The sequence below is a fragment of the Pygoscelis adeliae genome, unplaced genomic scaffold, assembly GCF_000699105.1.
Source record: "Pygoscelis adeliae isolate BGI_AS28 unplaced genomic scaffold, ASM69910v1 Scaffold580, whole genome shotgun sequence".
NCBI classification, from domain to species: domain Eukaryota; kingdom Metazoa; phylum Chordata; class Aves; order Sphenisciformes; family Spheniscidae; genus Pygoscelis; species Pygoscelis adeliae.
In genome coordinates, this window is record NW_008823973.1 from 106,669 (window position 1) to 120,703 (window position 14,035).

Sequence of the window (14,035 nt, forward strand, 5' to 3'; positions counted from 1 at the left end):
GAAAAGCGCTTTTTTTTTTTTTTTTCCCCCCCCCCCCCCCCCCCCCCGGTTACTAGAGATGGCGTTTGGGAGGAGGGCGGGAAGGAGGGCTGCTGGTGTTGCAGGCCTGGGAGCTGATGGAGATGATAGGAGTTGGCCCTTGTTCACAGTATGGATTCTGAACTTCAGCAAATCTTGTAGCAAAGGCAGCGGATCTCTCTGTCTTGAAGCATCCTGGGAATTAATTTTTTTCCTCTGTGTGACCTGGAAATAGTAGCTGATGAAATAGCTCTCCGGCTTGCCAGTGATCTTTAGTACAGTATATTTTCCTTACATAGTATCTGTATATGTTTTTGCTTTTTTTGTTATCTATACATCACCCTGTTGTGTGTGAGAGTCAGTAGCTGCTGCTACTTTCTGCTTAACCCTTCTTGCCGTGGCTTCCAGCAAATAAGCATGTGCTTTTGTATGTCAGAGACTAGATGTTTTCCTATTTTAAAATGTCTGCTTGAGGAAACTGGATATGTTTGGGGCTGATTACAGCTTTCTGCATCAGAAGTTTAACATTTCACATTCTAATTCTTGCCTTTTGTTGTTTTTGGCTTTCTTCTAGGCTACGGAGAGCTAAATGGTAACGCAGGAGAAAGAGAAGTGTCATTAAAGGGCCTGTGCTCTGATGAAACCACCGCCCCAGGATCCAGGGTACCCAATGGCAGCCAGCAGCTCGTAGACACTAACGTGACCCCAAAGCAGTCTGTGAAGGCCAGTGCTTTGGGGAAAGCTGGAATCAAAACCAAGAACTTCATTCAGAAAAATAGCATGGACAAAAAGAATGAGAAGTCCTACGAAAATAAACTTAGAGAAAGCCAGTCCTCAGACAAGCCAGAGGGAGTGTCTATTCCAAACGGTGTGGTAACCAGTAATTCTAGCTATATCACGAATGGCTACGTAGGCAAAGGTGCCGATAACGATGGTAGCGGCTCAGAGAGTGGATATACTACACCTAAAAAACGGAAAGGCAGGCGCAACAGCGCCAAGGGTTGTGAGAACTTGAATCTAGTACAGGACAAAATAATGCAACAGGAGGTCAGTGCACCAACCTTAAAACAGGAACTTGAGAGTTTCAAGCCTGATTATACTGAACAAAAGGGGAACCGAATTGAAAATACTAAGCCTGTTTGGAAATACGAGGCTGGGACTGGTGGAGCAGGCCGGGGAAAGCCTGGGCTTGGGGATGTGCAGCGAAAAAACTCTGATGCCAAACCTGGGATTAGCAGCAAGAAGTTTGATGACCGGCCCAAAGGGAAGCATGCATCATCTGCTACGTCTAAAGAGGATTCGTGGACCTTATTTAAACCACCCCCAGTTTTTCCAGTGGACAACAGCAGTGCTAAAATTGTTCCCAAAATAAGTTATGCAAGTAAAGTTAAAGAAAACCTCAACAAAGCGGCTCAAACCCCATCCACATCGTCTTTGTCATCTTCGTCATCTGCCGGGGAAGCTCAGGCCCAAACATCAAGTCGACTGTCCCAAGTCCCCATGTCTGCTATGAAATCTGTTACTTCTGCTAGCTTCTCGAATGGGCCGATTCTAGCAGGGACTGATGGAAGTGTGTATTCTCCAGGGACCCAGCCACTGCTCTCAACTGCTGCTAGTACCGTACCATCAACCTCCTCTGAGTCAGTACCCCAGGACACGAGTACAACTTCAACAGCTCTCGAACAAAAGAAATCTAGCCTTTTTATCTACCCTTCAAATATGCAAACTGTGCTTCTGGGTACAGCGCAAGTCGATTTCCCGTCACAGGCGAATCAGCAGAACCTGGGAGATATCTTCCAGAATCAGTGGGGCTTGTCTTTCATAAACGAGCCCAGTGCTGGCCCTGAAACTGTTGTGGGGAAATCTGCAGATAATCAGTTAACGGAAGTGACATTTCAAGGGGAATATCCTGCCACTTTGGTTTCACAGTGTGCTGAAATCATTCCCTCAGGAACTGAACAACCTGTGTTTCCTAAGGCTTACGAGCTGGATAAACGGACTAGCCCTCAAATTCTTAGTGCTATTCTTAAGCCTGGGACTGCTGTTGAGGGTGGTGTCTTAGCTTTGGAGTCGCATCACACAGGTGACCTACAAAAGGCAGACCCCGGTAGCCAAGGTGCTTTAGTGTTTCTTTCAAAAGACTATGAAGTAGAGAATCCTCTGGCCTCTCCTACGAACAATTTGCTAGCCTCCGCCAAAGAACAGAGGTACCAGAGAGGCCTAGAAAGGAAAGATAGCTGGGGTTCTTTTGACCTGAGGGCTGCTATTATATATCACACTAAAGGTAATGGCTTAACTTGCTGCCTAAGGGCATTCTCTTCTCTTTTTTTTTTTTATTTTATTTTTAAGTGCAATATTCTAACATGATCTATTCCTTACAGCAATTCTGATTGTTTTAAAAATGAGCTTTTTGCTTGCGTATCTCTAATGGCAATAACGGTTTGGGAAAGTTATTCAAACGGTTGTTTAATTAATGTTAAGAGGTATTTGTTTCCGTGTTCCTTTGGACAAGCGTAAGTGATGTTGACAGGGATAATAGTTAGCTAGCGTGTTCTACATTTTAATTCCTACGGAAGGAGGAGGTCCTCCTAAGCTTCTCGGCATTGAAGGAGTTAAATGTGTAGGTTCACCTGCTCTGTTCCAGCTTTACCAGGTGATATTCTGTCACTGAAAAGGCTTCATAGTATGTCCTCACACCTCTACCACCAAAGTGTTGCAGCTTCTCCCCTGGGCAGATCAGGCCATGAAATCCTGGCTCTGAAGGAAGAAAAAAAATATATTCCTACAGCTTTTCATGGTGTGACTGATTTTATTTTTTTTAAGTGAACTCCACAAACACTTTTCCCGTGCCCTTCTTGAGTATTATGGCAACAGCAAGACAAATCTTTGCTTATCAACTCTTCTGTAAGCTGCAGATTGAATTCTCTCGTTGTCTTTGTAGGCCAAATCTTTCAGATGATCTTATTGCTTTCGTGGAGTCCTTTGTAGTCCAGCTCCTTTTTTTCCTGGGTTGTTGGGTTTTTTTTGAGACTGAAATGACTCAAACATGATACAGATGCTTTAAACTGGGAATGAAGAGAGGGAAGTCTGAGGGACGCCTTGCTTTCTGCTTCAGGCTCAGCCCCAGAAGCTCTACGGTCTTGTGGCAGTTCTTGGCTTTTGGTCCTGGCTCGGCATGGAGGGGAGCCCGGCAGCATGTTCCCTTTTGGCACGGTGTTATTACCCACCCCTGACAAACACAGGGGCAGTTCCTTTTTTATTCGCCTCCCCCTTCCCTCTCCCTGCATCCCCCTACCTGAAGGGAAAAAGGTGATCATCCGTTTTTTGTTTACTGTTCCACATACATACGCGGATAACGTCTTGCTCCTCTCTGCAGAGGAGTTGGTATTTGCATGGTGTTGGCAAATTTGGTGTGTTTTGACCCGCTGCAAAGTTCTTAAATTACCTGTTCACAAACTCTTTGTATAGCATACAGAAACTTAGATGCCTTCCTTTAGTAATAATAATCCCAGTCATTTAAAAATAACTCCAAATATTTTTTCCAGGTTATCACACTCTCAAGATGTTAACGTTTTAAGTTCTTGAGAACAGCGTTCATCAATTGATTTTATCTGGGTCTTCGTCCTCTGCTGTCTGCTCGGTCTATTCCAGTATTAAAGCAAGCTTTCCGTTCTCATTTCTTGTGTCTGCCTGCAGCCTAAATCCCAGTTTCTCATCAGAAAATGGGGGTACCAGAAAGCGTGGTGTAGAAGGGAAGGCCTAGGCAATCCTTTTCTTAAGTTGGCAAATTTTCCCAACGCTTAAGTTTGTCTCTTTCTTGTTTTTGTCAGCCTGAACTTTCATGTAGAAAAGGAACTCTGTACAGCCACAGCAAGACTCATCAGCCCTCCTTTTCTCTCGCTAGCTGTGTGAAAGACAGACCCCAGTAAAACAATAGTAACAACAGGAAAATAAAGAACACTCCCTTCCCATGTCCTCTTAAGGAGGTGTTAACTTCAAAGTCTGGCTGTGTTTAGTTCTTTTAAACACAGGAGTTAATTACATTCAATAGCAAGAATGGACACCTAAAGCACTCTTTAAAATACCGTTTTCTGCTCTTTCCTTGCCTCTGCATGTGAATGCTCTTGCTCTGAGCATCCAGAGCAAGCACCCTTGTGATGCCCTGGGGAAACGGGTTCCTGCCCCACCCCTCCCCTGTGCCGATTTGTTTTTCAAGCTGTATGTGTGCCAACTTCAAGGTGTTACTTAGGGTGAAAGATGGTGGATGTTTCTAATCAGTGTTGTCATTAATGCAGTGATGGGGTGCTCCAAACAGCTTGAGCTTGTCTTTCTCCTACTTAGTCTTCAGTTGCTATTGCTGGTTTACAAAGCAGGAGATCAGGTCTTAGTACACCTTCTGTAATGATGTTGAGCGTTGCATTTCTGTGTGTGTTGGAGTCCATTGGGGTGAGTTGGGTTAAGGGGTATTGGGAGGAATCCAATACTCTGCCCCAAGCAGGTGGAAAACGCTGTCCCCTCTTCATGGCCGTGATCGTGCAGCCAGAGCCCCCTCCTGAGGCACAGCGTGCTGCCAAATGTCTAGAAAATGGAGCTGCCAGCGTGTGTTTGCAGGACAGCGGTGCGGTGGTTAATTCCCACACCATTCTCTCCGTTTATCTTGGGCTGTTTTCCTGAGGTCCTACTCTTAGCCAACCAGTTCCTCTGCAATAGGAAAGGAATGATTTCACTCGCTTATTTTTCACGAGCTGCCTTCCCCTCCTCCCCGCTCGGGAGAGCGTGTGGGTTTGCCTGGGCCAGCATTAGGGTGTCCCGGGCAGCTGGATACTCGGATTGTTTGGTTTTGATTTTGAGAGGAGGGTGAACTTCTCCCTCTTCAGATTGATCTGTTTGCTTTTGAGCAAAGTCTTGATAGTTTGATCTTCAAATCTGCCCTGCCTCTGGGGTTATGGACACAAAGAGAAGTGATTGCGGGGCAAGGACAGGGGTGAGCGTGGAGCACCGGTGGGGTCCCTACCCTGAGCTCTTCCGTGTGCATTAGCTCAGTGCAATCTGCCCATGGTGCGACGATGAGGCTCTGGGTGTTGCAGTGAGGAATGGGCTCTAGCATGAGCGGTTACAGTGCTTTGACCTGTCTGTCGCAAGCTTGCATCCTTGTTTGCACTGTTTGTGTCTGTAGCTGTGATCAGGTTATGTGGATCCTCATCTTGGACTGTAAATAGGCTGTGGGAAAGCCTCCAGCTTACTCAGTAGCTTTGTTCCAGTAAACCAGGCTTTCCTGTGCACGGTTTGCCCGGTGACTGCGAGGGGCATTATAGATTGTAATTGCTTCACAGCTTCCCTGGGAAAGGTTGGATGGAGGAGGTAACGCACAGGGTGGGCTGGCACTGGTACAGTAATCCTGTTTCAATCACCGCAGCACCGTGTGTGCTGGCAAGGCTGTGCTGGGGTGTAAGGCTGGGTGACCGCAGAGCGGAGCGAGGTCCTGATAGAGGAAGCTGTGCTCATTTGCATATACCCAGATTGCTTTTTCCCCAGAAGTCAGGGCACTGGGAACATGCTGGCAAGGCTGATGGTGCGCCCTCCTGTTCTTCTCTTGGATGCTTTTTGTGCTGGTTTTCTCTGTGCCCCTGCTCCATGCCTTGCTTTTTTTATTATTTTCTTTTTGAAGGGCAGAAGGACTCCCTTGATCATCTGATCTGCCTGTCTGTAAAACACGATCGTTCAACGTGGCTGCCTTCATTGGCAGCACGTGCTGCTCAGTGTTTGTGACGGTGCCTTGAAACACTCGCAGGTGACATCCCTAATTTAGCAAGGTAGATCTGTAGTTGAGCACTGGTGGGCCTACTGTTTATGTGGTTGGAGACAGGGACGGTAGCTCAGTATGGAAGACTGGAAGGACCAGGAAGGAGCAATGCTCTTGCTTAGGGACATTGTCCCTATCTAGGTTAGAACTGAACCTCTGCCTCTGTGTGGCGTTGCCAAAATCCTCATCTTTTTGAGGTAAAACTGGTCCTTGCAGATTTTTTGGTCCTTCAGAAGAGGAGGCTGGGTGTATCTCAGCTTTACTTCTATTGAAATCAGTATCTTCTTACTGCTTCAGTCCTCCTTTTAAAGACAGCTGGATGAAACATTTCACACCGGAATAATTGTCAATGCTTTGCAGAATTTCATCGTGTTTGGGCAGTTGCAGTCTTCCAGGCCAGGCTGTCTGTCACTAACACCGGGCTCTGTATGGCAAACTTTGTGGTGGGAAGCTCGGTAGTTTGCTTGTCCTTAGCTAAAAAGCAAATAATGGAGGTCTCCAGTCCAGCTGCACAGTAGCAAAAGACCACATAGGTGGAGGAGAGGAAACTGCAGGGTTTCCCTCTTCTGTCTTGCCCCCAAGTTTCTGCCTGTGCCGCTGCTTTGTTCCTTCTCGGTATCTCGGTTGCGCCAGCATCTCTGCTTGCATGAAGAAGCAGAAGAGCAGCATGGAAAATAGAGCAAGGCAGCGTGGGCCAGCCAGGAGTGGCATTCGCCGGAATGGTGAACTGGGTCAGAAGAAATAGCAGAGCTGTGAATTCAGCAGTTTTCATCCTTTACATCAGGAGAGGGAAAAATAAAAGCCTTGGTTTCCCATCCCCCTTGGTGGGGAGGGGTTAAATCTCAGTCTGTTGCTTTTGGTCTTGTGGGGCCTGAGCTGTGGGGCAAAAGCTGATTTAATTCTCCTTCAAGTCTCTTCTGCTTTTTCCAGTTGTCAGGATGGGTACAATGTATTTGGTACAGCGATGAGTCTCCACAGTATTGAATTTTTAGTCTTTGCTTTGTTTCCAGGGCAATCCCCTAACTTAATTGTTGTGTCCTGCAGATAGAAACAGAAAAGTCAGACGAGGATGGTCCCTCTTCGTTATTTTTTTTTTTTTAGCGGTTCATTTTAGGGACAATTGTCAGTTTATGTTAGATTTATAAGAACAAAGAACTAGTACCGTGGCATTGTGCAGACACTTCTTTTTGCAGGGGCAGCCTCTCTAGCAAGGAAAATGTGTGTAAAAGTGCCTGTCTTAACAAGTTATCACAGAAATACTTCCCCTGCAAGGTTATGTACCAGTCCTGCTATAAAGTTTATTGACCTATGAGGAATCTCACTGCAATTCACCAGAATGTGCCTTAGTCTGTTCCTGACATCAAAGCCTTCCTCCACCAACTCTTTGTTTCAGTGATAGTCCCCAGAAAAAGTGGTTCCTCTCTGTGGAGCTTGTTAGGTGGATGTGGCTGGGGCCGTCAGCAATTCCTCAGCAAACCGCAAGACCTCCTAGTTCTGCCCCTGGCTCCGAGCAGGGCTGGCTTTGACGCTGGGTTGTGCAAGGGTTTGTTGATAGCATTTTCTCCAGCTGGGTTGGAGTCCACTGAGAAGGAAACGTGCCATTTCCCCGGACGCGTGTCCTGTTTTGGGAATGGTGGCTCTGCTGAGCTGCCTGTCCACCAAGTCGGTCACTGAGGTCTGTCTAATCACTGTTACAGTGGTCATGGCATTTGTCACGGCACCTTGCGACGGTTGTAGGAGACCACAGCCTGTAAGCAATCCAGAACCAGGAGGAAAACTCACTCTAATGTATAATCAAGTAAAGCAGAATAAATCATAAAATTCCATCTTAAGATTGAAGGAAAACCTTTTTTTTCCTAGTTTCGTGTTGCAGTTAGCCCAAGACTTTTTTTTTTTCCCACTGTGAAGTTGTTTCAGTTGGTAAATGTGCTTAACCTGTGCTATGCCGTATCTGTGTGCCGCTGGCCAGGCGGAGGGGAGGACCTTGCTCTCGCTCTTCTGATGGCAGATGGTATTCAATACCAGTCGATACTGCATCCAGTTTGCCGATGGTCTTTGTTTTTGTAGCTTTGTCAGGCTGAGCATCTGCCAGCCAATGTTCAGGTGTTTGGGATTTACAGGACACTTGACACCACCCTCTCTCCTACCTCTCTTTCTGAAGAAGGAGAAGGAAGATAGAAGTCTGAAAAGGTTGGGGAGTTTGGGTGTTGGTTTGCTAGGGGTTTTTTATGAAACAGAATTTTGACAACTTAAAAGTTTTTTGGTGTGTTTTTGGTAGTATGTCACTGTCTATCTTATTGTCAGGCACATCTTAATACGAGCAGTTCACATTCTTGTGGTGTCCAGTGAAGTTAGGACCAAATGGAAGTGCAAAAGAAAGCATGGTCTTTTGCATGGAGATACAGTAGCGGGCAGCACTTCAGCCTCTGCCTTGTATTTGATGCCCCAATGTTGCTTTAATGTGGAGGAACGAACAGCTTGAGAGTAGTTTTCTGTCCCCCTGCCTTTGGGGAAGGCTGTTAAAACAGGTGATGTTCTTTAGCTGTTAGGAAGTGATGCATCTAATGTCACCGAATGGAAAACTAGCTCTGCTGGAGGTAATTTTAGTAGCTGGTTCGTTTTACTTCTGGGGAATCCGCATCTGGCGGATGAGGGAGGTAGTCCCTTGCTAGGTTGCTTATATCCCTGGGGTTGTTAGAGGCTGGTTACTATTCCCAAAGCACTTAGGGTTCCCCCGATGAAAGTGCAAAGTATTGCTGCTGTTATCATGATGCAAAAATAACAGACCTCGTAAAATTTTGTCGGGGCTTTCCTTACAAAAGACTTAATTGTGTAGAGAGGGCTGGCAATATTTATTTGCATGCAATTTCCTGCCCCGGGGAGCTTGAGATTGTAGCGGACAAAGGACAGATGAAGGGTTGGAGAAGGGACGCGAACATGCAAGCGATTGATTGAGGTGACACTTGGCACACATCGTGCTGAGGCCATGAGTTTTGTAGAGGTTTTTCTTCTTCCTTTCCCATGCCGGTTAGTTTACTTATTGCCTCGTTTTGTGCTTTACTGCACATACCGTGTAGCTTAATCCATTGCCGTTCTCTGTTCCTAGCCCATACCAAGGTCCTGTCACCCTCCTTTCTGGCAGAAGGGAGACTTGAAAGATTGTTCCTGCAGGTTGTGTTCCTACTAAATGCTCCTTTTCTGTAATTTTGTCTCTTAAACTTGGGCGCAGGGTACAGTTAGTGTCTTTATAAATATTCTAGCTCACAAAATTCCAACTTGATAGTGGCTAAATGTAGTTATTTTGAGTAGGTCTCTAAAGATGTGACTTAATTTTTGGGATGTTTTAAAGGGAAGAGCCTTCTGTTTCACAATGTGAATGAAAAGAGCATTTAACTTTGCTGTTATTTCCTAAGTAAACAGAAGCATGTGCTCTTTCAGCGTGAATTGGGGAGGGTTTGTTTGTCTTTAGCTCACAAGTGTGTTGTAGAGGTAAATTGGGGAAAGAGCTGCAAGCCAAGCAGGCAGCCGGGTGTCTGGAGCATCGCACCTTGTTCTCGGATGATATGTAGGCAGCGGTTTTGCAGTGATGTTAGCAGAGTAATCTTTGCATGGTGTGCTTCAGCAGATGCATGCTGTGAACCATGAGAAACTGGCTTTGTCCAGCGGTTCTGATTTCACACACGCTAAGCGTCAACTCGTAAAAATCATCTCTCCAGGCTACTTGTTCAGGCTGTAATGTGTGAAGCAGCGCTGGAGTCAGAGTAGTAAAGCCCGAAGTTAGATTGTGATTTGTAGGAGCGGAGAACGGCGATGACATTTCTGATGCTCAGTGTGGCCATCTGACCCTTAAGACCGTGTTACAGCCATCTCTCTGCCTTTTGTCGCCGGATCGTTCACATCAGATTTGTGCAATCCTGTGGGCTGGGTTGGGGCTGCGCTGCCGGGCTGCATGGGGTTGGCTTTGTGTGAAAGCCTCAGCGCAACTGCAGTGGTGTCACGCTGCGCTTGGAAAATTAAAGCATGTTTGGAGTTGTCTCTAATGGCAGCATAAATGTGTGTAATAACAATGGTCTTCTCGTTTTGCCTCCACAGAAATGGAATCGGTTTGGAATTTGCAGAAGCAAGGTAAGGATATTGGAAGGAATAAATAAACCAAATTGTTCCGTCCTGCTCTGTTGGGACAGGTGTTGAGAGATGCCCGAGTTTGGTTCTTCAGCGCTTGCTGTTTGTAGTCTGAGTTCATCTGTGTTTTGGATGGCTAAAAGTCGGGACAGTAAGCTTCCCCATAATGGTGGGGTGTTCAGAGAGAAGCAGAGTCTCTAAAAGAGAGAGAAAACCAATGTCAAATTAGATTTAATGAGTCTTCCCTGTGTGTATGCAATAATCGCTTTCTATTTCTGGTGTTGAGTGTCACACCCAAGGATAAGTTTTAAATTCTGGTGTATCCCCACACTTCACCTGTGAAGATGTTCTCTGTCAGCCTGTGGGAAGAGCAGTAAGTGGAGACTCGTGTGCTTCTTGCAGCGTTGCTGCCCAGGGGTGTAACGTGGGGAGCAGGCACTGCTCTGTTGGGGTCAGCCAGGGCTCCTGAGTGCATTTGCAGGAGGTGGTGTCGCTGAGGGTCCTAAGGAAAAGTTTGGTAGTGGCTGAGTACCTTGCAGATTTCTTGTGAATGTCTTCAGCCACGGGTCCTGAAAGTAGCTTGTTGAAAACTTAGGATTTTGCTTTCTTTCCAGATCCCAAAAGGATAATCACTTACGATGAAGCCATGGATCGCCCGGATCAATGAAGGTAGCAAGACGAGACTGCCTGTTATAACCTTTCTGCAGCATTTGTGCTGTTCGTGGGGGACAAAAGGCTTTTATGCTCCTTCTAAATCTTCAGTGCAGCAGAGGAACCATAACTAGAATCACAGGATAATATATACAAATATATATATAGTTATTTAAAAATGGCAACTGAAAGTAATTAGACTTCTTAAGGAATCTGAAAATTTATTTCAACGAGACTACACACGTGATTATTTAATCTCCGGTACTGAATAGATTTTTTTCGTTTTTTTGTTTTGTTTTTGTTTAAAGAGTGAATGCAAGTGATTAACAAATACAGACTCAATGTACAAGCCCGGTTCTAAAGTTTCTGCTGTCGTCTACATGGGCAACAGCAACCCACTGGAGAGGCATTTCCACTTGACAAGGTTTCTGTTTCTTGTTCTGTGACTGTAGTGACACACTAATCACAGGGAAATCAGGATGATTCACCATCCTTCATCTCCCCTTTTCCTTCCACCTCCCCTATTTGGTTTTTTTTTCTGTTTTGTTTTCCATTGAATGCTGGAGAAACGCCTTGAAGTTTGCAGAGTTTCTTTTTTTTTTTTCCAGAAAATTATAATCCGCATGTTTTGCCAGGAGTAAAGCAGCCAATCCTATGCTGGGGATATTGTCTTAAAGCATCATTCTTCTGGGGGAAAGATGGTAATAACTGCAGTTCTAGGATGCATGGTGAAGTCACACAGTTGACCTGGCTCCGGTTACACGTTGGACTATTGCAACTGAAGAGTTCTTTCATTTTAAAAGACAACGTGCAAAAATAAGCAATCTGTTTAGGCATTTAATATGAAAAAAAAAACCAACAAAAACCCACTGTTCCCATAGTTTAATGCCATTGTATTACTGGGAGCAAAAAAAAAAAAATCTTCTGCTTTCAACTGTAGGTGCTTCATATTTGCTCTGTCTGTCTCCTAACACTAAACGTGCTGGATTTTTTTCCCATTTTCGTTGGAAAACTGAAGAGGAATTGAGTTCTGCTAACTTTCACCCTTCTTGAATTTTTTTTTCTCTTTAAAAAAAAAAAAACACAAAAAAAAAAAAAGAAAAAAGACAAAAACAGAAAAAAAAAAAAGGGAATTTGAATCCTTTTCATTTTGTCCATAGAACGCCAATGGCTGGTCTTCCCACACCTGCCCATTGGAAATGCTCTTTTATATTTTAATGCAGTCTGTGTATTTCCGGGCTCTGCTTCTAATTATCTCTTAATAAAAATATATTTTATTACAAAAATGGAGGACTTAGGAATGAAAATAACAATTTAAAAATTTAAAAAAAAAAAATCCCGAGGAAGGGAAAGCTTCCTAGCAGTGGTAGAGAAGGCTGAGCAGACTGCAGACTCCAGCTGTGTAACCCGCTCTGTCCCATTGCAGCTTGTGTAGCGCATCCAAATCATCTTGGGGTTGGGTAGTTTTTCTGGGTTTTGTTTTTTTTTTTTAAAAGGTGGAAAGTTCACAGGGTCCAGTGCAAGAGCAAGCAGTGAATGAAGCAAAAATGGGATTTCTGACCAGCCCAAGCTCCACACGTACCCAGTGCTCATCATCGGTGTTTGTGGCTGAATGCTGGCTAATACATGTCTGGGCATCAAGGTCAGCAGCAGCTGGTGTGTCCTAAAATTAGATTGGACCCTATGGGGCATTACAGGAAGCAGATAAGCCCAAGACCTTTGCCTACCCCTCGTGCTTAGATTTATCCACGCTTTTTTTTTTTGTTAACTAGGAGTATGTAGCATGCGTTTTTTAATTGTTTTTATTCTTTTAATAAGATTGTTCCTGAATGAGACGCTTAGGTTCATGGTGGGACAATGAAACTTAATTCTGTACCTTTTGTAAGATTGCTAGCTTTCTGCCATGCTTAGTTTTAAAAGTTTGACTATGGATTGCCTACTCCATTTTATGTATAAAATACTATATAGTATAATACTGTAGTGTAATACTATATAGTAATCATGTATTGTATCAGTCCAGGTTCAGAAATGTGTGGTTGGCCAGTCGCAAATAGTTCTGTTTCACCTATAAACTGTACCACCTTTACAGGTGTGTGTAACTTTCAGATGTATAACATGTTTACAGCTGTGCCCGACATCTAGTCCTCTGATGTTCCTATTTTTAATTCTGTTGAGTCTCCCAACTGCTTGCCAAAAGTCGGAATCGCCTCCGGCTCCGCTGCGGAAGAGCTGGGGCGTTCCTGAGCTTTAAAGTGTTGAACAAACTGGACGGTGGGACTGGGAAGATTAAAGTGGAAAAAACGTTCTTTTATTATTATTTTCAAAAAGTTGAAGGCTAATAGCAAAGTTTCCAGTTTGTTTTACTGGCTTTAAGGCTCTGCTGTGTATTTCTTTGCCTTGTGTAGTCACTTGTCGCCTTAAGGGCTGGGTTCCATTAAAAAAAAAAAAAAAAAAAAAAAAAAGACACACACAAAAAAAAAAAGACAAAACCAAACCCTGTTTTGCTTACCTGGGGTCTGCGCTGTCCTGGTACCCCTGCCCCCAGATCCCCTCTCGGGGCTGGCGCGATGCAGCAGCTGAACAGCAATAACCCATGCTGAATCTGACCCTGCGTGTTTAGAAAGGTCTGAGTCTTGCTGAATACTTGAGGACGCTCATCTTGGCCTAGTCCAGTCTATCTCCTAAATAGCGAAAGAAGTGCTGAAAGAAACACGGTTCGAGTGATGGGTTGGTTTTTCCCTGATGTTCGTCCCTACTGCTTTTCCTCGCTGCACGTGGCCCCTTGCCAGTGGTACCCATCCAGAAACACCCCTCTGCAGCTTCTCTGCTGTATTTCTGACCATCCTCTCTTCAAATGTCTGTCTGTCTGCCTCCGTGAGCTCCACGGTGTGTGCTCAGCGCTAAGCAGTTAGGAAATCCTTCCTCCGAGCTCCTGTAGCTCTGGCATGCCGGCACAGGCAGTATTTCTGGGATAGACTATTGCCTAGAGCCAGGCAGGACCGTGGAAGAAACTTCCTTGTGCCGTCATGTAACTCACCCTGTCGCTGTCTGCAGTCCTCCCGAAGTCCTCACACAATTCTTTACTGAGCACTTATTAAAAATATCTTAAGATTTAATCTGTTTTCTGATTATTTTTGTGTAAACTTATAAAAAAAAAAAGAAAAAAACTGAAATTGAGCTGTGACTAATTTAGCGCATTTAAATAATGCTAAGGTGTTACTGATAAGTCTTATGTTTTGGGTTTTTTTGTTTTTGTTTGACTCAGAGTATTAGTACTGTAGCATAAACCAAATACAGCCCGGGAAGGGGTGCAGCAGCCTTCTTTCCCGGGTCTGCGCCCGAGGGTGTCTGTGCGTGCACGCATGCAGGGGGGCAAGGAGCTGACGGTGCGTGTGCGAGCATCTCACGTGAGGAGAGTGAGCATGTATTTATTTGTGCCAT

At 44.9% G+C, this 14,035-nt stretch overlaps 1 protein-coding gene across 1 annotated transcript in view; it reads left to right on the forward strand.

The window, feature by feature from the left end:
• Nucleotides 1–13,733, forward strand: part of NUFIP2 (nuclear fragile X mental retardation protein interacting protein 2) — a 14,435-nt gene extending 702 nt beyond the window's left edge. The window contains 4 exon segments of the mRNA XM_009324736.1: nt 523–563; nt 566–2,302; nt 9,914–9,946; nt 10,558–13,733. Of these exon segments, the coding sequence (XP_009323011.1) occupies nt 523–563; nt 566–2,302; nt 9,914–9,946; nt 10,558–10,610 (1,864 nt within the window). The 3' untranslated portion in view covers nt 10,611–13,733.
• Nucleotides 13,734–14,035: the final 302 nt, after the last annotated feature.